The 27,083-nt window shown below is 47.0% G+C and overlaps 1 protein-coding gene across 1 annotated transcript in view; it reads left to right on the top strand.

Moving 5' to 3' along the window:
• The first annotated feature begins 709 nt into the window (after positions 1-709).
• Positions 710-27,083, top strand: part of LOC139254524 (zinc finger protein 16-like) — a 78,116-nt gene continuing 51,742 nt past the window's right edge. The window contains exons 1-3 of the mRNA XM_070873743.1: positions 710-832; positions 10,238-10,362; positions 15,538-15,600. Of these exons, the coding sequence (XP_070729844.1) occupies positions 710-832; positions 10,238-10,362; positions 15,538-15,600 (311 nt within the window). The remainder of the gene's footprint in view (positions 833-10,237; positions 10,363-15,537; positions 15,601-27,083) is intronic.

The following is a 27,083-nucleotide window of genomic DNA, read 5'->3' as shown; positions in this document are numbered from 1 at the left end:
GGAAAAAAATAGAGTGGGAAAAGAAATGCCTGGCGTTGGAACAACAGATCCAGGATCGATCTCAGTGGGGGGCATCGCTGCCCCCTTACGAGAATTATCAATGCGAAGCAACCGCCCCGGTTCAGGAAGATTTAGAAACCCTCTCGGTGGCGCTGGTAACAAGACGGGGGACTGCGCAAATCCCACTGCGACCTATAAGCCCTTTACCCCCGGCGAAAGACAGCAGATAATGGCATCTCTGGGTAAATTAGAGCCCAGATGTTCGAATATTAAATTTTGGGCAGAGCTGGATACAGTTTGGGTGGGCCACCAACTACACCTCAGAGATATCCATCAACTAGTCCGAACGGCTTGCCCGGCAGATCAGTGGAGAGTTGTGGCCAGAGGAGCCGCGTTAGTAGCCAATGTCGACTTTTCAGGGGGACGTTGGACACACGCGGTACCTTTAACCACCGAAGTAGATGGTCAACAGGCGGCCTTTGTCCCTTTTAAAAACGAGATCCAACGAGTTTTAGGCAATGCCCCTACTAATTGGGGTAAAATTACTACAACCAAACAGCAAAATGTGGAAGGAGCCTCAGAGTATGGGGAACGATTGTTCCAGATATATCAAGAATGCTCTGGACAGGGAAACCCAGGCTGCAGTGACCGAACATTTATTCAGGCATTCAAGGACGGACTATCCGCTGCACACCAGGCCATTACAAAAATGGGAGTAATTGTTACCCAGGATTATGATGAACTGGTCGAGTCGGCTAGTGGCGTCCACGGAGGAGGTGATGAAAAATCTCAGACAAAGATAAAGCAGGAAAAGGTCTCTGCCACGGGAACAGTAGGAGGGCAGAAAAGGGGGACTTGCCATAATTGTGGAAAACCGGGCCATTTTGCCAGGGAATGCAAAGGGAAAGGCAGTGAAAAGCAATGTACGTATTGTGGTAAGAAAGGACACCTGGAAGTGACATACTATGCTAAAAATGGCTATCCTAATAAGGCAAGGACCCTGTCAGAACAGGAATACCAACAGTGGCAGGTGTACAAAGCCACCGGTGATGTCCGGCAGCCCCTGTGCAAAGTAAAAAGGAGGGAAGGATACATGTGTCTGCACTAGTAGGAGGCCGACAGTGTGAGATGCTAGTGGACACGGGAGCCTCAATATCCATTAGCAATATGCCCCTTCCCGTCACCAAGAAGGCTCTGATAAACGGAAAAGATGGACGGCCCACACTGGCCTACCTGAGCACCACCCAATTGGTGGAAATTGATAACTTATATATACCCATGAGATTTTACGTATGCAAGAGTCGTGAGGGAACAATATTGGGGAATGATGTAATGAGGGAATTTAATGCCCTGATTGATTGCGGCAACGGGAAACTGACATGGCCAAAGGCAGTAAGGGAGATTTAGGACAGATAGCCCTCCATGTGGAAAGTATAGGTGTAGCTACATCCACAAAAACTGACTGGCTTATCGGGACTGGAGGGTATGGAGGCATATGTGCCTGTGTGCCCGGGGTCTGGGCACAGACAAAATTAGATACTGGAAAGGCGAAGATGAACCGTATTAAAGTCCCTGGACCACCTGATAAACCACACCGACAATACCATATAAGACCTGAAACTAGAACAGCGGTTGTAGAAATAGTAAAAGGGCTAGTGGAAAAGGGTATCGTAAAAGAAACAGTTAACACCACTAACTCCCCAACATGGCCGGTAGGGAAACCAGATGGGAGTTATAGACTCACTATCGACTACACTGCCCTTAACAAGGTCACCCCCAAATTACACCCGATAGTGGCCAGCCCCTCCACAATCCTTAATGGATTATCCCCTGAACATAAGATCTTTTCAGTCCTAGACATAGCCAATGGTTTTTAGGCTCATCCCCTCGACCCAGAATCACAAGAAAAATTCCCCTTCACGGTGGAGTATAAACAATATACTTGAACCCGATTACCAGAAGGATTCCATAACAGTCCTGCCATATTCCATCGAGTCACGAGGGATATACTAAAACAAATAGAGGTACCGGCAGGAAATAGTATTTTACAATATGTCGACGACATATTAATAGCCTCAGAAACCAAGGAAGGACATTATGCAACCCTATACTTAGTATTAAGGGCTCTGGAAACGGCGGGCCTTAAGGTTAACCCCAAAAAGGCCAAGGTAGGAAAATCCCAGGTACTGTATCTAGGGTACTGCCTCTCAAAAGGGCTGAAAGAAATGCCCTCGGATAGGAAAAAGGCTGTCAAGGACATGCCTAGACCAGTAACGGTAAGGGGGGTGAAGAAGGTACTGGGCCACTTTAATTACAGCCGGAACTTTATCCCTGATTTTGCAAAAATTGCTGAGCCAATAAAAAGATTAGTGAAAGAGTGGAAACCGGCCCTCGACCTCATAGAGTGGGGCCCTGAACAAGAACAAGCATATAGTAAACTCAAGTCAGAACTAGTCTCCGCACGTGGAATGGGACTGCCTGACATGGGTAAGGATTTCCACATCCACTGTAACAATGCAGGTGGGTTCTATATGGCCGCGTTCACCCAAGATCACGGGGATAAAAGGAGACCTATAGTCTATTACTCTACCACCGAAAGCCCGGTGGTGACTGGGTTATCCAGATGTATAGCCGCGCTAGATTGCGCAGCTTGGGCGGTAAAAATAAGCGAGCCTGTGGTGATGACTGGAAACATCATTCTACACACTAAACACACATTGGTAGAAATGTTAAAACCAGGAAAACTGAGAACCGTATCGAATATGAGACGGGCAAAGTGGGAAGCAGTCCTCTTAACACCCAACATAGCGGTAACCATAAGTCGGGATGTAGAAAACAATCCCGCAGAAGGTATGATGGGTGAAGGGGAACCCCACTTTTGCGAAGAGGCATGTGTGGATATGGAAGAGGATAGAATAAATGACGCCCCCCTTCAAACCGCAGAACAAACCTTGTTTGTGGACGGCTCCCGAAAATACATAGAGTGACTACCTCGTACCGGATGGGTCATAGTTAACCAGGATCGAGAGACAGTTGAATCACGGCGAATTAATGGGGTGTCGTCAGCTCAAGTGGCAGAACTTGTAGCCCTAACCCGGGCACTGGAATTATTGGAAAATAAGATTGTTAATATCTATACGGACAGTAGATATGCATTCGGGGTAGTACACGATTGTATGACAGCATGGGGGAGAAGGGGTTTTATCACAACTAGCGGACATCCCATAAAGCATCAGCTGAGAATAGAAGCTCATTTAGCAGCCAGTAATAAACCAAAACAGGTAGCGGTTACTAAAATTAAAGCCCACAGGAGGGAGCCGGACCGAACCAGTCCAGATTGGCTAAGTCACCAGGGAAATAAAGCTGTAGACGTAGCTGCACAGAAGGCATTAGAACAGGAAGAGTGTGAGGAAGCCTCAGTCAGTGCAGCTGGGGCCCGAGACGAACCGATAGATATTGAGAAACTACACCAGGACACTTCTGAGGAGGAAATAGGTATGTGGACAAAGCAGGGCGCAACACAAGGGAAGGATAACGTTTGGAGACAAAACGACAAGGTAATGGCGCCTGAATGCATAAAGAATACTTTATTGGAGTTGTATCATGCCTGTCTCATTCAGGACGAGAGGCCATGACCAGGAGTCTTGAGAGAGATTGGTGGTGGAAAGGGATCGGGAGAGATATCCCCAAATATTGCTATCGATGCGTTATGTGCGCACAATATAATCCAGGCAGGCCCATTAAAATTAAAATGGGATACCAGCCAGGTCCACGAGGGCCATGGGAACACGTACAGATTGATTTCACATGTCCTTTTCCCCCATCCCATGGAAAAAGATATTGCCTAGTGATTATAGATCAATTTACCCGGTGGGTGGAAGCTTTCCCCACACGTGATTGCAATGCCTCAACAGTGGCAAGGATATTGACCGAGCCGTTGATTCCCCGATGGGGAGTGAGTCAACAGTGGCAAGGATATTGACCGAGCAGGTGATTCCCCGATGGGGAGTGCCTCAACCGTGGCAAGGATATTGACCGAGCAGGTGATTCCACGATGGGGAGTGCCTCAACCGTGGCAAGGATATTGACCGAGCAGGTGATTCCACGATGGGGAGTGCCTCAACAGTGGCAAGGATATTGACCGAGCAGGTGATTCCACGATGGGGAGTGCCTCAACAGGGGCAAGGATATTGACCGAGCAGGTGATTCCACGATGGGGAGTGCCTCAACAGTGGCAAGGATATTCTGAACAAGGCAGCAACTTCACCGGGAAAATTGTAAAAACAATATGCCAACTGATGGGCATAAAACAAAAATTCCACATCCCCTACCACCCGCAGAGTTCAGGGATGGTAGAGCGTATGAACCATACCCTTAAGAACGCCCTGGCAAAGGCCATGAAAACGTCAGGAAAAACAAGGACAGAAGTATTGATGAAGTTAAGAGCCACGACAAACCGGACAACCGGATTAACCCATTATTAACTAATGAAGGGAAGGGCGATGCAAGTACCAGACAACATCATAACAGGGGGGGGGCGATGTCGGCCCATTAAAAGACAAAATAAAACGGTATGTTTTGGAACTAAGTACTCAATTAAAAGGGATGCGTAAATTAGTTAGGGACAATCAGGAAGAAAGAGACGCGGAAGCAGAGCTTACAAAGCTCCCTGAATTCCCGTTGGCGGGAAGTCGCATTATGGTAAGGGTCCTCCCGGGAAAACCGGGGTTTGCCCCAAAAATGAATAGGACCGTATGAGGTTATAATCAGCAGGGACACTTGTTCCTGCATCGATGTTAAAGGGAACGGACAATGGAAGCATCGTACCCAGCTTAAGGTTTTTGAACCAGCCGTTTAGCACACGTATTAGTTGTTGTTGTTTGTCTATTTACAGATTGACAGCGAGAGATACTTCAAGCAAGCCATACGGCCATTTTGCCTTTGACTATTTGTTAATTATAGAGTAATAAGATGAAACTATATATTGCGATCGGTGCGATTATCATAGTTCGTGTTAGGTCCGGCCTGCTAGCTAGACCGAAACGAGAGTAACATGTGAATACCTTTTTGTACATGTCTTATGTTTATGCGCAAAATGTGAACTTTTCCAGTTTCTGGGTATGTTCGCACATCCCCATACATAGCAAAGGAGGCATCCCTTTTAGGTCAATCTCCCTTAACATTTCGGAAGTAGCAGAGTGGGTAATGCGACAAAACGGTACAGGGGAAGGAAATAATACTTAGAACCAGAATGGATAAAGAAACGTGGAGATCGGGCGGTTACCTTTTGGATACATTTGATGGATGGTACAAGCCGGAATACAGTAGGTCGGTACGACCCCCGTTCCTAGTTTTGACCAACACCTCAGGAGTTGGAAGGCCCACCGCTGACATTTGTTTCACTAGAAATCTGACTGGTGAAGAAACAGGTTTTGTAGCAGCATACTTTAACCTCGCCAGGTGAACCATAATAGCCAGCGAAACAGCAAACCAGGGGTTCTTTGAAATAGAGGGTTTGAAGAATCAGACAAGTATTCAGGACTGGGACCATAAGATTAGGTGGCGACGGGGGCTGAGAGAGAGATTGTGATGGAATCTAACTTCACACAATGGCACTTATTTTGTGTGCGGGCATAAGGCCTACCCCTGGTTGCCACAGGACTGGAGGGGGTCCTGTTATTTGGGATATGTGGTCCCCTTTTGTCAGACGGGTACGTACTTTAGCAGAACCAGGTCGACTAAGCCGAGATGTTACCCCGGTAGAGAGGCTATTTGCGGTCATGATGCTCCCATTCGGGATAGGATGCACCATGAATGAATTACGGAACCTAGAGAGGGTACTGGAACAGATAGTTAACGTCACTGCTGAAGCATTAGAGGGCATAACGGCTGAAATGATAGCCATACGTTCAATGGTACTCCAGAACCGAATGGCACGAGATTATATACTAGCACAAAGTGGGGGCACAGATGCCTTAATTGGAGCTGAATGTTGCACTTACATTCCCGATAATTCAGAAAACATAACCAACCTCGCTGATCACATAAGAAGGGAGGTAAAGAAGTTATCCACGACAGCAGGAGGATCTGGCTGGTTTGACTGGCTGTTAGGGGAATCCTGTGGGTCCTATCTTATGCATGGAGTAATTATTCTGGTTGTAATAATAAATACTTGCTGTCTGATTATCGGGTGTTTTAATATCTGCTGTAAAGTTATCATGGCCCGACTGATGCCAGTAGCTAGTGTAATCGCCAAAGAAGAAGCACACCTGATGGAAATAACTGAAGACACAAGGATGAAGAAACAGACGATGATGACACCGACCACTATCTTTGAAGGGTAGCCTAGAGCTACAGGCAAGGTGGACATACGGAACATCAGGGAAGAAACATAACACAAAGGACGAATATATTACACCATGCTACTATCATTGTGGTCATCTGGATTTCGTGAACATCCTCCAGGACCAAAAGGGGGAATATTGTTGGAGCGGATTTTTGGACATATACTTGACTAATATACGGGACCAAACATTTGTTTTTATTTTCCCTTTTCATGTATTTTGTAAGGGACAATACTGATGCATTATGCTTTATATAAAACAAACAGTTACACTTCAAGGTATGCTGGCCTTGAGTTATGGAGATAGGAAAATGAGATAATGAACGACTGGAGAGATAAGTGAGTTTTGTTTGTCTATACCGGTGCCAAAAAGCCTGCACTTGTTTATAATGCTCTGTCACAATGCAGGCTGGTTTATATCAAGAGCTCAGCCTTGGATAGTAAAAACCTTGTAATGCGATGATTAGACTTAAGGATTAGTGCTAAAGCATGTGATGTAAAGTGACGTAATTTGTAAGATAAAAGAAGCTCACTGGAGATACCAAATGGAGAAGCTGGTTCTGAGACAGGGGTCTTTAACACTTCTCTCAATGCTTTGTCTCCGATTTAATAAACCTCTCTTTATATATTATACAGTCTCGAAAATATTTTTCCACAACAGTATCTGATCAGACTCTTTATTCATACATAACAGTTAGGGGCTTGGTTTAGATGTAGGTTTAGCGGTTAGTGGTTTTGGTTTGTGTTCGTTTGTTAGGATTGGGATTAGTGGTTGCGGTAGTCAGTTGGATATTTGGCTTCGGATATAGTGATTAAATAAGAAAGCACTATTGGCAATAGAAATGTCACTGGACTTGCCCTTTTCCATTTCATGTTTTTAACATCTCATAAACGAGTCACAAAACAGCCTCACAATGTGTTCATTCAAGGAACCTTATTTACTGCGCAAGCCTCATTTCCTCCATTCTTTCACATCTGTACATTCATCACAGAAAAATAAATTAGTGACCTTACTTTCGGGTATTTTGGGACAAGAAAGGATAGATACAGTTGTTGTGCCTGTTACACCAGCATCAAAGACTACGGTGCGGCCCTGGACAACGTGGACCACTTCCCATATCTCGGGAGCCTCCTATCAACAAGAGCAGGCATCGACGACGAGATCCAACACCGCCTCCAGTGCGCCAGTGCAGTCTTCAGCCGCCTGAGGAAAACAGTGTTTGAAGACGAGGCCCTCAAAACTGCCACCAAGCTCATGGTCTATAGGGCTGTCGTAATACCCGCCCTCCTGTATGGCTCAGAGACATGGACCATGTAAAGTAAACACCCCAAGGCTCTCGTATTGGACTGTCCAGCTGCCAAATTCCTCACTTCATGAATGGAAGCAAGTCTTCCTCGATTCCGAAGTATTGCCTATGATGATGATGGTTACATCTAATCATCAGCCTAGCTAAAAATGGCTTCTGACAATAATCTGTCACCGTGCCACACCAGTCACTGTCTGATTCCTCCATCATATCTTCATTCATTACCCACATTTCCCTCTAACTAGAGCTGCTTTCACTGGCATGGCCATTCCCCATACTGAGGCTCTTTAATTCCTCAGCAGAGCATAAACCCAGGCATGGACTGGTTCTTCCGAATGGTCAATTTCTGTGCCGTTTAGCCGATTAAATTTTGTCGTCTCAATGTAAGTGGTCCCTGGATTTGATGACTCAGTGTTACTGGTCCCTGGATTTGTTGTCACGGTATTAATAATTCATCAATTTGGTGTCATGATGCAATTAAACCTGGATTTGATGTCTCATTGTAACTCGTCCCTGGATTTAGTGTTACGGTTTTAGTGTCCCTGGACTTGATGCCCCAGTGTAAGGGGCCACTGGATTTGATGAATTCGTGTAAGTGGTCCCTGGTTTGGTGTCACAATGTATGTTGTCCCTGGTTTGGTGTCACAATGTATGTGGTCCCTGGTTTGGTGTCACAATATATGTTGTCCCTGGTTTGGTGTCGCAATGTAAGTGGTCCCTGGATTTGGGGTCACAATGTAAGTGGATCCTGTATTTGCTTTGAACAGCACCTCGTCACTGAGACAGAGTGCAAACCCGCCGCACAACAGCGCATTCAGTAGAGAATGATCACACATTCATTCACCAGAACCAGCCCAGTGCCTGCAAGGAACTGCAGCCCCACATGTCTAACTTCAGTGAAACACATGAGACAAAACATTTTAAAGGAAAAATAAACCCCATCATAGTTGATCAGAGTTGATTAATGGGCAGCAAATCTCCCTCACTCATACACCTCCTTCACCACTACTCACCAACCCCTCAACCCAACTCCTCCGTCATCTATACTCTCGAAACCCCTCACCCAACTCCTCTTTCCCCCCGACTCTCCAAACGCCTCACCCCAATACCTCCCTCATCCCTACTCTCCAAAAACATCACCCAATTCCTCATTCATCCCTACAATTGCATTTTTATCATCACTTGCACAAGTCATCCATACTGGAGGGAAATCTGAGGAGCTTCTGTGTGATGGTGTGGTGATAACTGGGCAATAAAGTGCAGACTGGTGGGTGGCTGCTCATTATCCTCGGTGAGATTTAATCCCCTTTCTCACTGAACACTGCGCACAGCTGGTCACCTTGGTAACAGAATGGTCATTGTGACATCACTTTCTAAACAAGGGAATACAGGACAATGGGTCATAAATAATTGGTAAAGGGATTAAATACTCTGCAATTACATTGTAAGTAACAGGAAATACAATGCTGGGAAATAACTGGTGACGATAATAACTTATCTCTGTGGAATTGGCTAGCAAACATTAAGAATGATGTGTTTTATTTACACACACAGACATATATGTAGAGATAATTGTAAAGACTTTGTTCGCACACTTTTCAGTTGTTCTGCTTATTCTGTAGTGATGATTTTTCTTACTTTTTTAGGACCCTGCGGGAGCCCATCCGGCGGTGCTTGCTGTGTCAGGATATAAAGATACAGCCCGCTTGCTCCTCCCACTGCCTGGGGGAAAAGGAACGGATATTTAAAGGGACAGGATCTCCCTTTTCGCTGTCTATTTGTACTTAAAGGAACAGTCCAGTTTATCTCAGAGTGTCGGAGGACTTCACGAACCGAGTTCCCATTAACGGTCGCTCCCTTCTGCACTGTGCAGTGATTGTAAAGCTGTCTATTTCAGTGATTTGCGTATTTCTAAAATGTCTCATTGTTTTTATAATCCATTTGACTTGCTTGTCTAATTTGGAAAGTTCTCAAAATTGTGCAGTGTGACGAAGGTTTTTTTAAAGGTGGAGTAAATTTGTTTCAAAATATTCTTTCCAACACTCCCCCAACACCACAAATGTTGAAACACTCTGCAATACTGACTGGAAAGTTCCCAACTTCGATCCTTGATCTGGGCTGTTCATTGATCTCAGCCAAGACAACAGTTCAGGGGTTATAATTATCCTCAGTACCACTGGGCTAAATATGAGTAAAAATTATCCACTGCCCCTGCTCTTGATACCGATCCAGTGACATCATCTGGGAAGTGTATGGATGTCATTTGAGAGCAGGTTTAGACTAGACTCTAATGACTACCACAGTGGAAATCCTGCTGGCACTCACTGAGTCGATTGATGGTGAGTCAGCAGAGGTTAATAAATGTGTGTGGAATTGCATCCAGCCAGATTCAGCACTTTCTGGAGAAAATAACTCGCAGACGATGAAATGAATGTTGATTTTAGACTGTAAGGATGGCGAGAGAGTGTCTAGAATAAGGGATTTACAGCTGAGGAGGGGACAGAATGTTACATAGAATCGAGAATTGTCGGTTCTGAACTTCTATCCTCTACTTAAAGTAACAACTTTTGTAACCTCCATTTGCAAGGTATTAGAATGGGAGGATCTGCAGCTGGGAAACTCAAACCAAACAGCGCGTCAAGATTTGATTGGTTCACCGGATTCATCAGGATCACCTTATCATCAGCCTTTGGAAAAACACCAATCACAGCGGTGAGAAACAGGATACATGTTCTGTGTGTGGATAAACCTTCAACCAATCGTCTAGCCTGTGAGACTCGTGTGCCCAGCTGACTCAACACTGTAAATGTGAGGACAGTGGGAATGGGTGCAGATGCGCGTTGGGTGGAAGCACATCAGAAAGAGAACGATTACCAGCTGAATGTGGAAAGTGATTCCCTCTCTCATCTCACCAACTGACTTTCGAGCACTTAGATAACAGACTATCTCCTGTGAATATAGAGCTGGGTTATTGAGCCGTGATAGACATAGACATAAAACCATAGAAAATAGGTGCAGGAGTAGGCCATTCGGCCCTTCTAGCCTGCACCGCCATTCAATGAGTTCATGGCTGAACATGCAACTTTAGTACCCCATTCCTGCTTTCTCACCATACCCCTTGATTCCCCTCGTAGTAAGGACTTCATCTAACTCCTTTTTGAATATATTTAGTGAATTGGCCTGAACAACTTTCTGTGGTAGAGAATTCCACAGGTTCACCACTCTCTGGGTGAAGAAATTCCTCCTCATCTCAGTCCTAAATGGCTTCCCCCTTATCCTTAAACTGTGTCCCCTGGGTCTGGACTTCCCCAACATTGGGAACATTCTTCCTGCATCTAACCTGTCTAACCCCGTCAGAATTTTAAACGTTTCTATGAGGTCCCCTCTCATTCTTCTGAACTCCAGTGAATACAAGCCCAGTTGATCCAGTCTTTCTTGATAGGTCAGTCCCACCATCCCGGGAATCAGTCTGGTGAACCTTCGCTGCACTCCCTCAATAGCAAGAATGTCCTTCCTCAGGTTAGGAGACCAAAACTGTACACAATACTCCAGGTGTGGCCTCACCAAGGCCCTGTACAATTGTAGCAACACCTCCCTGCTCTTGTACTCAAATCCCCTCGCTATGAAGACCAACATGCCATTTGCTTTCTTAACCGCCTGCTGTACCTGCATGCCAACCTTCAATGACTGGTGTACCATGACACCCAGATCTATTTGCACCTGCCCTTTTCCTAATCTGTCACCATTCAGATAATAGTCTGTCTCTCTGTTTTTACCACCAAAGTGGATAACCTCACATTTATCCACATTATACTTCATCTGCCATGCATTTGCCCACTCACCTAACCTATCCAATTCACTCTGCAGCCTCATAGAATCCTCCTTGCAGCTCACACTGCCACCCAACTTAGTGTCATCCGCAAATTTGGAGATACTACATTTAATCCCCTCGTCTAAATCATTAATGTAGAGTGTGAACAGCACAGAACCTTGCGGTACCCCACTAGTCACTGCCTGCCATTCTGAAAAGTCCCCATTTACTCCTACTCTTTGCTTCCTGTCTGACAACCAGTTCTCAATCCATGTCAGCACACTACCCCCAATCCCATATGCTTTAACTTTGCACATTAATGTCTTGTGTGGGACCTTGTCGAAAGCCTTCTGAAAGTCCAAATATACCACATCAACTGGTTCTCCCTTGTGCACTCTACTGGAAGCCAACATGCCATTTGCTTTCTTAACCGCCTGCTGTACCTGCATGCCAACCTTCAATGACTGATGTACCATGACACCCAGATCTCTTTGCACCTGCCCTTTTCCTAATCCTCAAAACATTCCAGAAGGTTTGTCAAGCATGATTTCCCTTTCACAAATCCATGCTGACTTGGACCTATCATATTACCTCTTTCCAAATACACTGCTATGACATCCTTAATAATTGATTCCATCATTTTACCCACTACCGATATCAGGCTGACCGGTCTGTAATTCCCTGTTTTCTCTCTCCCTCCTTTTTTAAAAAGTGGGATTACATTGGCTACCCTCCACTCCATAGGAACTGATCCAGAGTCAATGGAATGTTGGAAAATGACTGTCAATGCATCCACTATTTCCAAGGCCACATCCTTAAGTACTCTGGGATGCAGTCCATCAGGCCCTGGGGATTTATCGGCCTTCAATCCCATCAATTTCCCCAACACAATTTCCCGACTAATAAGGATTTCCCTCAGTTCCTCCTCCTTACTGGACCCTCCGACCCCTTTTATATCCGGAAGGTTGTTTGTGTCCTCCTCAGTGAATACCGAACCAAAGTACTTGTTCAATTGGTCCGCCATTTCTTTGTTCCCCGTTATGACTTCCCCTGATTCTGACTGCAGGGGACCTACGTTTGTCTTTACTAACCTTTTCCTCTTTACATATCTATAGAAACTTTTGCAATCCGTCTTAATGTTCCTTGCAAGCTTCTTCTCGTACTCCATTTTCCCTGCCGTAATCAAACCCTTTGTCCTCCTCTGCTGAGTTCTAAATTTCTCCCAGTCCCCGGGTTCTCTGCTATTTCTGGCCAATTTGTATGCCACTTCCTTGGCTTTAATGCTATCCCTGATTTCCCTTGATAGCCACGGTTGAGCCACCTTCCCTTTTTTATTTTTACGACAGACAGGAATGTGCAATTGTTGTAGTTCATCCATGCGGTCTCTAAATGTCTGCCATTGCCCATCCACAGTCAACCCCTTCAGTATCATTCGCCAATCTATCCTAGCCAATTCACGCCTCATACCTTCAAAGTTACCCTTCTTTAAGTTCTGGACCATGGTCTCTGAATTAACTGTTTCATTCTCCATCCTAATGCAGAATTCCACCATATTATGGTCACTCTACCCCAAGGGGCCTCGCACAGAGATTGCTAATTAATCCTCTCTCATTATACAACACCCAATCCAAGATGGCCTCCCCCCTAGTTGGTTCCTCGACATATTGGTCTAAAAAACCATTCCTTATGCACTCCAGGAAATCCTCCTCTACCGTATTGCTTCCAGTTTGGTTAACCTAATCTATGTGCATATTAAAGTCACCCATTATAACTGCTGCACCTTTATTGCACGCACCCCTAATTCCATGTTTGATGCCCTCCCCAACATCACTACTACTGTTTGGAGGTCTGTACACAACTCCCACTAACGTTTTTTGTCCTTTGGTATTCTGCAGCCATACCAATATAGATTCCACATCATCCAAGCTAACGTCCTTCCGAACTATTGCCTTAATTTGCTCCTTAACCCGCAATGCTACCCCACCTCCTTTTCCTTTTATTCTATCTTTCCTGAATGTTCAATACCCCTGGATGTTGAGTTCCCAGCCCTGATCATCCTGGAGCCACGTCTCCGTAATCCCAATCACATCATATTTGTTAACATCTATTTGCACAGTTAATTCATCCACTTTATTGCGGATACTCCTTGCATTAAGACACAAAGCCTTCAGGCTTGTTCTTTTAACACCCTTTGTCCTTTTAGGATTTTGCTGTACAGTGGCCCTTTTTGTTCTTTGCCTTGGGTTTCTCTGCCCTCCACTTTTCCTCATCTCCTTTCTGTCTTTTGCTTTTGCCTCCTTTTTGTTTCCCTCTGTCTCCCTGCATTGGTTCCCATCCCCCTGCCATATCAGTTTAAATCCTCCCCAACAGCACGAGGAAACACTCCCCCTAGGACATTGGTTCCGCTCCTGCCCAGGTGCAGACCGTCCGGTTTGTACTGGTCCCACCTCCCCCAGAACCGGTTCCAATGCCCCAGGAATTTGAATCCCTCCCTGTTGCACCACTGCTCAAGCCACGTATTCATCTGCACTATCCTGTGATTCCTACTCTGACTATCACGTGGCAATGGTAGCAATTCCGAGATTACTACATTTGAAGTCCTACTTTTTAATTTAGCTCCTAGCTCCTTAAATTAGTTTCGTAGGACCTCATCCCTTTTTTTACCTCTGTCTTTCGTACCAATGTGCACCACGACAACTGGCTGTTCTCCCTCCATTTTTAGAATGTCCAGCACCCGCTCCGAGATATCCTTGACCCTTGCACCAGGGAGGCAACATACCATCCTGGAGTCTCGGTTGCTGCCGCAGAAACGCCTATCTATTCCCCTCACCATTGAATCCCCAATCACTATTGCTCCCCCACTCTTTTTCCTGCCCTCCTGTGCAGCAGAGCCAGCCATGGTGCCATGAACTTGGCTGCTGCTGCCCTCCCCTGATGAGTCATCCCCCTCAACAGTACCCAAAGCAGTGTATCTGTTTTGCAGGGGGTTGACCACAGTGGACTCCTGCACTACCTTCCTTGCACTGCTCTTTCTGTTGGTCTTCCATTCCCTATCTGGCTGTGGACCCTTTCACTGCGGTACGACCAACTCGCTACACGTGATACTCACGTCATTCTCAGCATCATGGATGCTCCAGAGTGAATCCACCCTCAGCTCCAACTCCGCAACGGTCTGTCAGGAGCTGGAGGCGGATACACTTCCCGCACACGTAATCGTCAGGGACACCGGAACTGTCCCTGAGTTCCCACATGGTACAGGAGGAGCATAACACCCGAGCGAGCTCTCCTGCCATGACTTAACCCTTATATACACTTAAATTGGCAACAAAAATGTTTAAAGTTACTCACTGATATAGAAGAGAAAAAAGAAAAACTACTCACAACCACCAGCCAATCACTTACCCTCTTGGCTGTGACGTCACCTTTTGATTTCTTTCTACTTCTTTTTTGCATTCTCGCTGTAGCTGCACAAGTACGCCTTTTATCGGCCGCTCCACGCACCTCCGACGCTGCTCCCGACTGCCGCCGACACTGGGCCCCGGACTCCCTACTGTGCCTTTTATAGGCCGCTCCACGCACCTCCGACGCTGCTCCCGACTGCCGCCGACACTGGGCCCCGGACTCCCTGCTGTGCCTTTTATAGGCCTCTCTACGCACCTCCGACGCTGCTCCCGACTGCCGCCGACACTGGGCCCCGGACTCCCTGCTGTGCCTTTTATAGGCCTCTCCACGCACCTCCGACGCTGCTCCCGACTGCCGCCGACGCTGGGCCCCGGACTCCCTGCTGTGCCTTTTATCGGCCTCTCCACGCACTTCCGACGCTGCTCCCGACTGCCGCGTGATGTTTTTACTTGTTCATCTTGTTGATTGTAAATCTTTGCCAATTGTTTGATGTGATCAGTTTACCTGCACATATTTTTTTTAAATGCATTTAGTCAGTGGAATCAAATTAAAATTGAAACCAGATTTGCAGGCGTGATGCTCTAATCACACATCGAATATTAGAGAGATGCTGTGGGGTACACGCTACTTCCTGTAGCTGAAAGTTAATAACAGACTGTTTTTTTTTTGTTTAGTGATCACGGAAATGTTAGCTATACCTACCCTGGACACCAAGGCAAATACAGGCATTCTGGAAGGTATGTGGAACTGGGGCCTGTCCCAGAGAATAACCAAAGGCATGAGAACTGAAACAATCTAGAGTTAGAAAAGAGAAAAGGCGCAACATGGAGCAGTCAGTGACAGGATATCAATTATCATGGAGATATTAAATATCGACACACTGTCAAAATATTAAACTCTAGCCCAATTCTAGGGTTTATTAACATCAGCAGAAACAAATCCCAACTGACAAAATGAACACGAGTCAGTCAGGATGCAATTAACAGTCGTAATAACAATTAACCCAACCCCTGCAGTCACTTGTGAACTCGCAATTCAGATGACTGAGTGAATCCCTTCCCACACTTCCCCAGTGTGAACTCGCTGGAGTTTCAGAAGATCGGATGACTGAGTGAACCCTCCCCACACACAGAGCAGGAGAACGGCCTCTCTCCGGTGTGACGGCGACGATTCATTTCTAGATCAGACGGGGAACTCATATCACAGTCTCCACATTCCCACGGTTTCTCCATGATGCGGGTGTCCTTGTGCCTCTCCAGGTTGGACGATCAGTTGAAACCTCCTCCACACCCATAACACATGTAGTTGCTCCCCGCTGTGAATGGCGATGTTTTTTCAGGCTGTGCAACTGGTTGAAGCTCTTTCTGCAGTCAGTGTACTGGAACACTCTCACTCGGATGTGTGTGTCTTTTTCCAGTCACACTGAAGTTTGAAATATTTTATCACAGACAGAAAGACAAACATTGCTCTTTCCACATTCAAAGGCAAACGATGGTCATCATTTCCAGCTTACAACTCTTTTGGAGTTAACAGTAAACATTAAATCAAAAACATTAAATCGTGCCCCCCGATCTGGAGCACACTCCAAACAGTTCCCAAGGCCCTTTTTGTTTGTATTTTTGTAGGGTTTTTTTGTCTTTATTTGGGGGGCTCTAAAACCATAATTTACAAGTGCCCCCTTTAAAAGGGGAGGGGGCACTAAAAACCCGGCAATTAAAACAAATTAAAGTTTAAAACATATAAAATCAAATTAAAATTTGGATGCCGTGGGTGACAATGCACTCCAGTCCCTCCGGCGCCCATCTCTCGCGGAAGGCCACGAGCGTACCGGTGGACACCGCGTGCTCCATCTCCAGGGACACTCTGGCCCGGATGTATGCGCGGAAGAGAGGCAGTCAGTCCGGCTGAATGACCCCCTCGACCGCCCGTTGCCTGGACCGGCTGATGGCCCCCTTGGCCATGCCCAGGAGCAGTCCTACGAGGAGGCCCTCGGACCTACCCGCTCCCCTCCGCACAGGATGCCCAAAGATCAGGAGTGTGGGACTGAAGTGCAAACTGAAATTGAGGAGCAGCCCCTTTAAATAATGGAACAGGGGCTGCAACCTCGCACACTCCATCAAAACGTGGAACACTGACTCTTCCAGACCGCAGAAATTGCAGGCGGCCTGGGAGCCCGTGAACCGACTTAAAAATTTATTGCACGTGACTGCTCCGTGCACCACCCTCCAGGCCAAGGCCACGATAAATACTGGAAGGACTCCTGCGTCCAGCTTATATGTTTGGGTTCAGACCTGCACCCGCTGTGCGCAGAATGAGAATAAAATCAATCGGATGCTGATTTTCTCTGCTGGGCACTGGGCCTTTCGTGCCGGCCCTATAAATTGAGCCTGAGCTGGCCCAATAGAGTGAACCTGGGCTGGCCCAATAGATTGAGCCTGTGCTGGCCCTATATGGTGAGTCTGGGCTGGCGTAATAGGATGAGCCTCTGCTGGCCCAATAGGATGAGCCTGGGCTGGCCCACAGGGTGTGACCGGACTGGGCCAATCGGGTGAGCCTGGACTGGCTTGATGGTGTGAGCCTGAGCTGGCCCGATAGGGCGAGACTGAGCTGGCCCAATAGCGTGAGCTGGTCAAAGAGTGTGAGACCGGGCTGGCCCAATAGAGTGAACCTGGTCTGGCTCATACAGTGAGCCTGGGCTGCCTCAACAGTGTGAGCCCGGGCTGGCTAAATAGGATGAGTCTGGGCCCAGGGTCACCAGATAACAATGAGAACAACAAGGCTCCCTTTCAGGGAAGCTGACCAATCATAATGACAGACCAGCTGAAGCCCCGCCCACACTTTGTCCCTGCACAAAGGGCCGCGCATGCGCTGTGAGACCCGCCCTAACCAAGATGGCGGCCGCTGAGCAAGCACCCACTGGCGGGGAAAAGAGTTACCGCCAAGAAAGGCACCAAGAAAACAGTCACCAAAGCGCCACTGAAGGGCGGCAAGAAGCGGATAAAATCGAGGAAGGAGAGTTACAACATCTACATCTACAAAGTGATCTAGGAGGTTCACCCCGACACCGGCATCTCATCCAAGGCCATGGTCACCATGAACTCGGTTGTGAACGATATTTTGGAGCGCATTGCGGGTGAGGCTTCCCGCCTGGTCCATTACAACAAGCGCCGCACCATCAGCTCCCGGGAGATCCAGACCGCCGTGCGCCTGCTGCTGCCCGGGGAGCTGGCCAAGCACGCCGTGTCGGAAGTGACAAAGGCGGTGACCAAGTACACCAGCTCCAAGTAAAACTGCACGCTGTCCTGAGAGATCAAACCCAAACATGAGTCACCACAACCTCACTGAACGAGCTACACAAACCTTTAAAATCGATTTACAGTAATTATTTCCCGAGCAAGTGTGTTTGACAACCTTAAAAGTTCCAGCTGTAGATTTGAATTATCAGATCAGCAGCTTCACTGTTCGGATACACCTTAGAGTCGCTGTTGAAATTCCCACCAAACTACAAACACGGTCACTGCTCGCGTTTTCCCTTTGCTCCCAGACACGTTCATTTACACCGCCTGCCGATGAATTAAGAGTTTGTTTTAGGGGTGAGACCCAAGACTTTAGACATCTCGTACTCTCTCATGCCCCCTTTAATTTAAACAAATTCTTATTAGGGGTCAAACCATTTATTAACGCGACACTCCCCGCAGTGTAACAACCCATAATGGGAGTTCTTTCAGAGACCAGAACCGGGACAGTTTGTACACTCTGTCCCTCTTCTCTTTTCACAGAAGGGCTCCCAGTTCTGCTCTCACTCCCGCCTTTCCGGGGGATCGATCGATAATCTAAGAAAGCCCACTTTTAGAAAGATTGAGCTGGAATGTGTCCCATTCCAGAATCAGTGGGGATTGATTCCCGCCCATTACAGATAGATTGAAATAGAATTTAATCCTGATTGGAACAGTCAAGAACTTGCAAGGGAAGTATGGAATAAAAAAGAATTAAAACGTGTTGCGAAATCTTTGACTAACCTTGACTTTATGAATCTGCTGTGACTTTGCGGGTTTTTTAAAATTATAAATACGTTAGCTTCTGACTGTTGGAGATAGTAATTGGTCATCGGAAAAATTCCCAGGTGTTTCAATGAAGGACCTAATATTCCAGATTACGAACTACATCTTGAAGGATGGAAGATGCCTGTGCGCGGATTAATTTAACGTGTGGTGACCGTTGTACACCAGCCACCACATGGGCTTGACTGAACTAGGTCTTGGTCCAGTGACAACTATTACCCATGACGACCTGGAGACCAGCTCTGCTGCACAGACCTAGTGCGCAAACATATCTCACTGTGGGCTGGCCCGTGCTGTCCCTGGGCCTTCGGCTCTTCTGGGCCCTGAGCTCACGCCTCTCCCGGGTCCCGATCACAAGCCTCTACAATCTCTAGCCGCTCCTTTGTCCCTCCTGCTGTACCTGCCCGCACTGCAATCAGCGACCTGGCTTCACAGCAGCCCTCCTGCAGCAGCAAGCGCTGCTCCCTGCAGTGGTACCCCGCCGCACGCTGCTCCATGGAATGGTCCCGGTCTGCTGATATACGGTATAAGAAAGAAAAATGTGGGAGGAGCTTCTCATTCTTTCTCTGAACGTGTAGATTGTGCAAATATTTGGAAGAGGAAAAACCGGTGGTAAAGCTCGGGCCAAGTCTCGGTCCTCCCGGGCCGGGCTGCAGTTCCCTGTGGGCCGTGTTCACAGGCTCCTGCGGAAGGGGAACTACGCTGAGCGTGTGGGTGCCGGAGCCCCGGTCTACATGGCTGCTGTGCTCGAGTATCTGACCGGCTGAAATCCAGGAGCTGGTCGGCCACCCGGCCCTCGACAACAAGAAGACCCGCGCCATTCCCAGATACCTGCAGCTGGCCATCCACAACGGCCAGGAGCTCAACAAGCTGCTGGAAAAGGCGACCATCGCTCAGGGCGGGGTGCTGCCTAATATCCAGGCTGTGATGCTGCCCACGGAAACCATCAGTGTGTCCAAGAGCAAGTAAAGCGGACAGGATTTAAACTAATAACCCACAGGCTCTTTTCAAAGTCACTAACAATATCTGTGAAAGGGCTGCTTACTGTTCTATGCATCTCAGTTCTCCCAGATTTAATTTAACATATTATATCTATGTAATTACGCCGAGAGTTTCTTAATCAGAAATTAGACACAGATATTCCCAGTTATAAACATGATAAAAATGTAGAAATCCAAATCGCCAAACACTGCAGCGGATCTTCAGATCAGTGAATCAATATAGAGAGGGACTGGCTTCAGGGAAACACAACCGACAGGACCTGAACGTGAGACCGCCCGTCATTGAGCACGTTGTTGGCAGAGCCGAATATGAACGGATGTTAAGAGCAGAGTATAAAGGGGATGAACGGTTAATGGGCTCACCGTCCATTATTGGGGAAGTAATTCCATAGGCTGAAGGATATACATCTTGAACACATTGATCCATGCAGACTTTTCGCCGTTGAATTTGCATACAGGAGGAAACCAGAATTACAGCTCTGGTTAATTCAAAATATTACAAAGAGTATCCCACCTGTCCCCACATTAAGAGCTGAGTTAAAGGGGAGATACAGAATTTAGATATGTGCAGTGGGAACAATTCACTATCAGATCTCCTAGTGATAGTTTCCGCCCACATTGGGCGGGAGCTATCGGTATACTGGGCATCCCAATCACATTTAAACCTGGATCAAACCCTGTCATTTTAAACTGTGAGGGACCGCCCCAAGCAGTGATTGGCTGGCGCCGGACGCCCGTCCAGCTTCAATCCAATCAAATATGAGGGAACGGAGCGGTGCAAAGTACTGGCCTCCGATTAGCTGAGCTGGGATTGAGCATCATTTTCAAAAATCTGTCAATTTCACTGCAGGACTGACCGATTTAACTAAAACATTGAACATTTTATCAATATAGAGAGAAGAGGCCACTGCCGTCTAACGCTTCCTCCCACAGAATCCTCGAGACCACTCACCGCATCAACTGGCTCTTAAGGTTATGCCTGCATGTTCTGTACTCCATAATCCGAGGAAATTGTATCTACCACATCAACACCTTTAATCATCATAAACCCACCAATTGGGCCACCCTCCCTCTATACTCCCTATGCATCCTGCCACCATCATTAAAATCTAGAGCGCCTATCATTCTCTCGAAGTCTAGAAAGGCCATATAGTTATTCAAAGTATAAAGTAGGCGTCGAGTTGTTCAGCCGCCGAATCCATAGAGAGTTTCAGAGTGTACACCACATCCAGGAGAGTGACTGCCTTGCCCTCGGCAGGCTCGGTGTAGGTGACCGGGTCCCTGATCACATTTTCCAGGAAAACCTTCAGCACCCCGCGGATCTTCTCGTAGATCAGGCACGAGATCCGCTGCACCGTCTCACACTGACTCTGCCAGACATCCTCGTCTCTTTATTTGTGACTGATTTCTGTGGAGAAGGAGCCCGGCCGTGGGACAGGTGACATTTTAAAGCGGTCTCCGCTCTTTCCGGAGAGGCTTTGGTGGCTCTGAAAAGAGCGTTTCGGTTCAGGTGTTTACAAGTTGCGATCATTTATTTTACTTCTTTCAGGGGATTTTGGCTGCTTTGTTAGGCTTTGGCATTTAACCTTACAGCGTTGGTCTTTTGGGGGCCTTGATCTTCTTGGCGGGAGGCTTTTTTCTGACTGATGCATTTATTTGTCCTAACTGAAAAAGGCAGCCGTTTCTCTGATTGGCTCGCCATTATCACATGATCTATTGCTAATTGGTCGCCTTGGAGGATAAGCCACACCCTGTAGTTCATCTGGAATGTGCAACTGGAACCACCCAAGGATTTCCAAAATGTAATTCATTCCATTTTGAATTCAAATGCCAAAGAGGACAGATCTCCCCAAAAACCACCAAGTTCCAGCCGAAGGCCCATTGTGCCTCTGCTGGCTCTTTGACACAGCGGCTGTGCTTAATCCCAAACCGCCCGATCTTCTGTCCCTAATCCTGTAAATTACTCATTCTGGGGGTGGGGTGGGTGCAGACACTGGGGGAGGGGTGAGTGAAGACACTGGGGGAGGGTTGAATGCAGACACTGGGGGAGGGGTGGGTGCAGACACTGGGGGAGAGGTGGGTGCAGACACTGGGGTAAGAGGGGGTGCAGAAACTGGGGGAGGGGTGGGTGCAGACACTGGGGGTGGGGTGGGTGAAGACACTGGGGGAGGGACGGATACTGACACTGGGGAAGTGAGGCTGCTGACACTGGGGAAGTGTGGATGCACACACTGAGGAAGGGGTGGGTGCAGACACTGGGGGAGGGGTGAGTGCAGACACTGGGGGAGGGTAAGTGCAGATACTGAGGGAGGAGTGGGTGCAGACACTGGTGGACAATTGGCAGCTTTCTTGACTGCAACGGTTACCCCGCCAGTGGGAGGAGGATCAATGGCCTCCATCTTGGGCAGGGCGCCCAGGCGAATGGGCTCAGCTACCGCCATCTTGGTCAGGGTGCATCTGACTGCACATGCGCGGCCCTTTGTGCAGGGACAAAGTGTGGGCGGGCTTTAGGTTGTCGATCGGTTTGATTGGTCACATGTTTGTGCCCAAGTCAGTGCCCAAGTTCTGATTGTTGTCTGGTGATATTGGGCCCGGGCTCACCCTATTGGGCCAGCCCAGGCTCACCCTACTGGGCCAGCACAGGCTCACCCTATTGGGCCAGCCATGGCTCATACCATTGTGCCTACCCAGGCTCACCTTATTGGGCCAGCCGGGTCTCACCCTATTGAGTCAGCCCGGCTGATCCTATTGGGCCAGCCTAGGCTCAATCTATTGGGCCAGCACAGGCTCACTCTATTGGGTCAGCACAGGCTGATCCAATTGGGCCAGCCCGGGCTCAGCCTATTGGGCTAGCCCAGGCTCATCCTATCAGGCCAGCACATGCTCACGCTTTTGGGCCAGCCGAGGTTCACCCTGTTGGGCCAGCCCGGTGTCACCCGATTGGGCCAGCACAGGCTCACCCTATTGGGCCAGCACAGGCTCACCCTATTGGGCTGGTACAAAAGGGCCAGTGACCAGCAGAGAAAATGAGCTGCTGATTGATTTTATTCTCACTCTGCGCTCAGCGGGTGCAGGTTTGAACCCAACATGTAAGGTCGAAACATCATCGGCCTTGAATGTGGAATGATCAATATTTGTCTGTTCTATCTGTGGAAAAATATTTCAAACATCAGTGTGACTGGAAAAGCACACACACATCCGAGTGAGAGTATTCCAGTGCGCTGACTGTGGAAAGAGCTTCAACCAGTTGTACAGCCTGAACAAACATCGCACCAGTCACAGCGGGGAGAAACTACACGTGTTCTATGTGTGGAGGAGGTTTTAACTGATTGTCCAAACTAGAGAGACACAACGACACTTGCATCATGGAGAAACCGTGGGAATGTGGAGACTGTGGGAAGGGATTCAGTTCCCCGTCTGCTCTAAAAATTCATTGTTGCAGTCACCCCGGAGAGAGGCCGTTCACCTGCTCTGTGTGTGGGCTAGGGGATCACTCAGTCATCCAACCTGCTGAAACTCCAGCGAGTTCACACTGGGGAAGTGTGAGAACGGATTCACTCAGTCATCTGAATTGCGAGTTCATAAGTGACTGCAGGGGTTATGTTCTACTGTTATTACTGCTATTAATCGCATCCTGACTGAATCGTGTTCGTTGTCTCAGTTGGAATTTGTTTCTGCTGATATTATTAACCCCGAAAACTGGGATGGAGTTTAATATTTTCATATTTGAAATAATTCAATGTGTCGATATTTGATATATCCATGTTAAGAGACTAATTGATGTCCTGTTACAATTTGGTCCTTTTCTCCTTTCTAACTCTAGATTGTGTCAGTTCTCAGACGTTTGGTTACTCTCAGGGACAAGTCCCAGTTTCTTATACCTTCCAGAGTGCCGCTCTTTGCCTTGGTGTTCAGAATAGGGATAGCTATCACGCCTGGGATCACTGAACACAAAATAAACTCTGTTAATCCGTTTCAGCTACAGGACTTATCGCGTTCCTGGCCGCATCTCTCTCACCTTCAATGTGTGAATAGAGCATCGTGCAAATCTAGTTTCAATTTAAATTTGAATCCACTCAGTGAAGGTATTTAAAGAAAAATGTACAAGTAAACCCATCACATCAAGTAACTGCCAAAGGTTTACAGTCAACAAAATGAACAAGTAAAAATATCACGGCCCAATAACCCAGCTCTATATTCACAGGAGAAAGTCTGTTATCTAAGTCCTCGAATGTCAGTTTGTTAGATGAGAGAATGAATCTCTTTCCTCATATATCTGGTAAACCGTCTCTCTCTGATGTGTTTCCACCCAACGCGCATCTGCATCCATTCCCACTGTCCCTACATTTACAGTGTTGAGTCAGCTGGCCACACGAGTCTCACAGGCTAGACGATTGGTTGAAGGTGCATCCACACACAGAGCATGTGTCCTATTTCTCCCCGCTGTGATTGGTGTTTTCCAAAGGCTGATGATAAGGTGATCCTGATGAAACCGGTGAATCTCTCAAATCTTGACGAGATGTTTGGTTTCAGTTTCCCAGCTGTAGACCCTCCCTTTCTAATACCCAGCAAATGGAGGTTACAAACGTTATTACTTTAAGTACAGGATAGGAATTTCCACTGTGATATGCATCAGAGTCGAGTCCAATCCTGCCCTCAAATGACATCCACACACTTCCCATTTGAGGTCATTGGATCGGTATCAAAAGCAGGGGCACTGGCTAATTTTTAATCATATTTAGCCCACTGGTACCGAGGACAATTATAACCCCTGAACTGCTGCCTTGGCCGAGATCAACGAACAGCCCAGATCAAGGATCGAACTTGGGAACTTCCCAGTCATTATTGCAGAGTGTTCAAAAATTTGAGGGCTTAGGGGAAGGTTAGAAATTAATATTTTGAAACACATTTTACTCCAGCTTTAAACAAAACCTTCGTCTCACTGCACAATTCTGAAGTCTTTCCAAATTCAAGTCAAATGGTTCATCACAAAGAGTGAGACATTTTAGAAAGGCGTAAGTCACTGAAGTAGACAGCTTTACAATCACTGCACAGTACAGAAGGGAACGACTGTTAATGGGAGCTCGGTTCGTGAAGTCCTCCGACACTCCGAGATAAGCTGGACTGTTCCTTTAAGTATAAATAAGCAGACAAAAGGGAGTCCGAGTCCCTTTAAATATCCGCCCATTCCCCCAGGTGCAGACTCTTTATATCACAGGAGAAAGTCTGTTATCTATGTCCTCGAATGTTCGTTAATAAGATGATGGTGAGTTGGCGGAATCACACAGCAAGCACCGCCGCTTGGGCTCCCGCAAAGTCCTAAAGACCGAAGCATATTTTCGCATCAGATTAAGTACAACAACTGAAAAGTGTGCACACAAAGTCTTGTGTGTGTGTGTGTGTGTGTGTAAATAAAACACATCATTCTTAATGTTTGCTAGTGAATCCTACATAGATAAGCTATTATCTTCGCCAGTTATTTTCCAGCATTTTATTTCCTTTTATTTACAATGTAATTGCAGAGTATTTAATCCCTTTACCATTTATTGATGACCCATTGTCTTGTGTGCTCTCGTTGAGAAATTGATGTATCAATGACCATTCCGTTACCAAGGTGACCATCTGTCTGCAGTATTCAGTGGGCAAGGGGATTAAATCTCACCGAGGGTAATGAGCAGCCAACCACAAGTCTCTGTGTTTTATTGACCAGTGATCACCAAACCATCTCACAGAAGCTACTCAGATTTACCTCCAGTGTGGATGACTTCTGTAAGTGATGTTTAAAATTAAATTGTAGAGGTTATAGTGGAGTTGGGTGAGGGGGTTTTGGAAAGTATCGTTGAAAGAGGAGTTGGGATGAGGGTTTGAGAGAAATGGGGTGATAGAGGAGTTGGGGTGAGGGGTTTGGTGAGTAGGATTGAAAGAGGAGTTGGGGAGGGGGAGTTGGAGAGCAGGGGTGAAAAAAGTGGATGAGTGAGTGGGATTTATTGCCCATTAATTGCCTCTGTTGAACTATGATCGGGTTTATCTTTCATTTAAAATGTTTTGTATGGTGTGTTTCACTGAAGTTAGACATGGGGCTGCAGTTCCTTGCAGGCACTGGGCAGTTTTTGGTGAAACAACGTTTGCCGTATTAATTGGGAATAGATTAAAATGGGATAATTCTGTGCTGAATGAGTTGCTGGGCTGCGGGTTTGCCCTCAGTCGCAGTGACGAGGTGCTGTTGATACTAAATCCAGGGACATAGAAACATAGAAACATAGAAAATAGGTGCAGGAGCAGGCCATTCAGCCATTTTAGCTTGCACCGCCACTCAATGAGTTCATGGTTGAACATGAAACTTCAGTGGCCCCTTCCTGCTTTCTCGCCATAACCCTTGATCCCCAGAGTAGTAAGGACTTCATCTAACTCCCTTTTGAATATATTTAGTGAATTGGCCTCAACTACTTTCTGAGGTAGAGAATTCCAAAGGTTCACCACTCTCTGGGTGAAGCAGTTTCTCCTCATCTCGGTCCTAAATGGCTTACCCCTTATCCTCAGACTGTGACTCCTGGTTCTGGACTTCCCCAACATTGGGAACATTCTTCCTGCATCTAACCTGTCTAAACCCGTCAGAATTTTAAACGTTTCCATGAGGTCCCCTCTCATTCTTCTAAACTCCAGTGAATACAAGCCCAGTTGATCCAGTCTTTCTTGATAGGTCAGTCCCACCATCCAGGGATTCAGCCTGGTGAATCTTCGCTGCACTCCCTCAATAGCAAGAATGTCCTTCCTCAAGTTAGGAGACCAAAACTGTACACAATACTCCAGGTGTGGGGTCACCAAGGCCCTGTACAACTGTAGCAACACCTCTCTGCCCCTCTACTCAAATCCCCTCGCTATGAAGGCCAACATGCCATTTGCTTTCTTAACAGCCTGCTGTACCTGCATGCCAACCTTCAATGACTGATGTACCATGACACACAGGTCTCATTGCACCTTCCCTTTCCTAATCTGTCACCATTCAGATAATAGTCTGTCTCTCTGTTTTTACCACCAAAGTGGATAACCTCACATTTATTCACATTATACTTCATCTGCCATGCATTTGCCCACTCACCAAACCTATCCAAGTCACTCTTCAGCCTAATAGCATCCACGTCGCAGCTCACACTGCCA

This window comes from Pristiophorus japonicus, unplaced genomic scaffold, assembly GCF_044704955.1.
Source record: "Pristiophorus japonicus isolate sPriJap1 unplaced genomic scaffold, sPriJap1.hap1 HAP1_SCAFFOLD_56, whole genome shotgun sequence".
NCBI classification, from domain to species: Eukaryota; Metazoa; Chordata; class Chondrichthyes; family Pristiophoridae; genus Pristiophorus; species Pristiophorus japonicus.
This window is presented reverse-complemented; position numbering and strand designations above follow the sequence as displayed.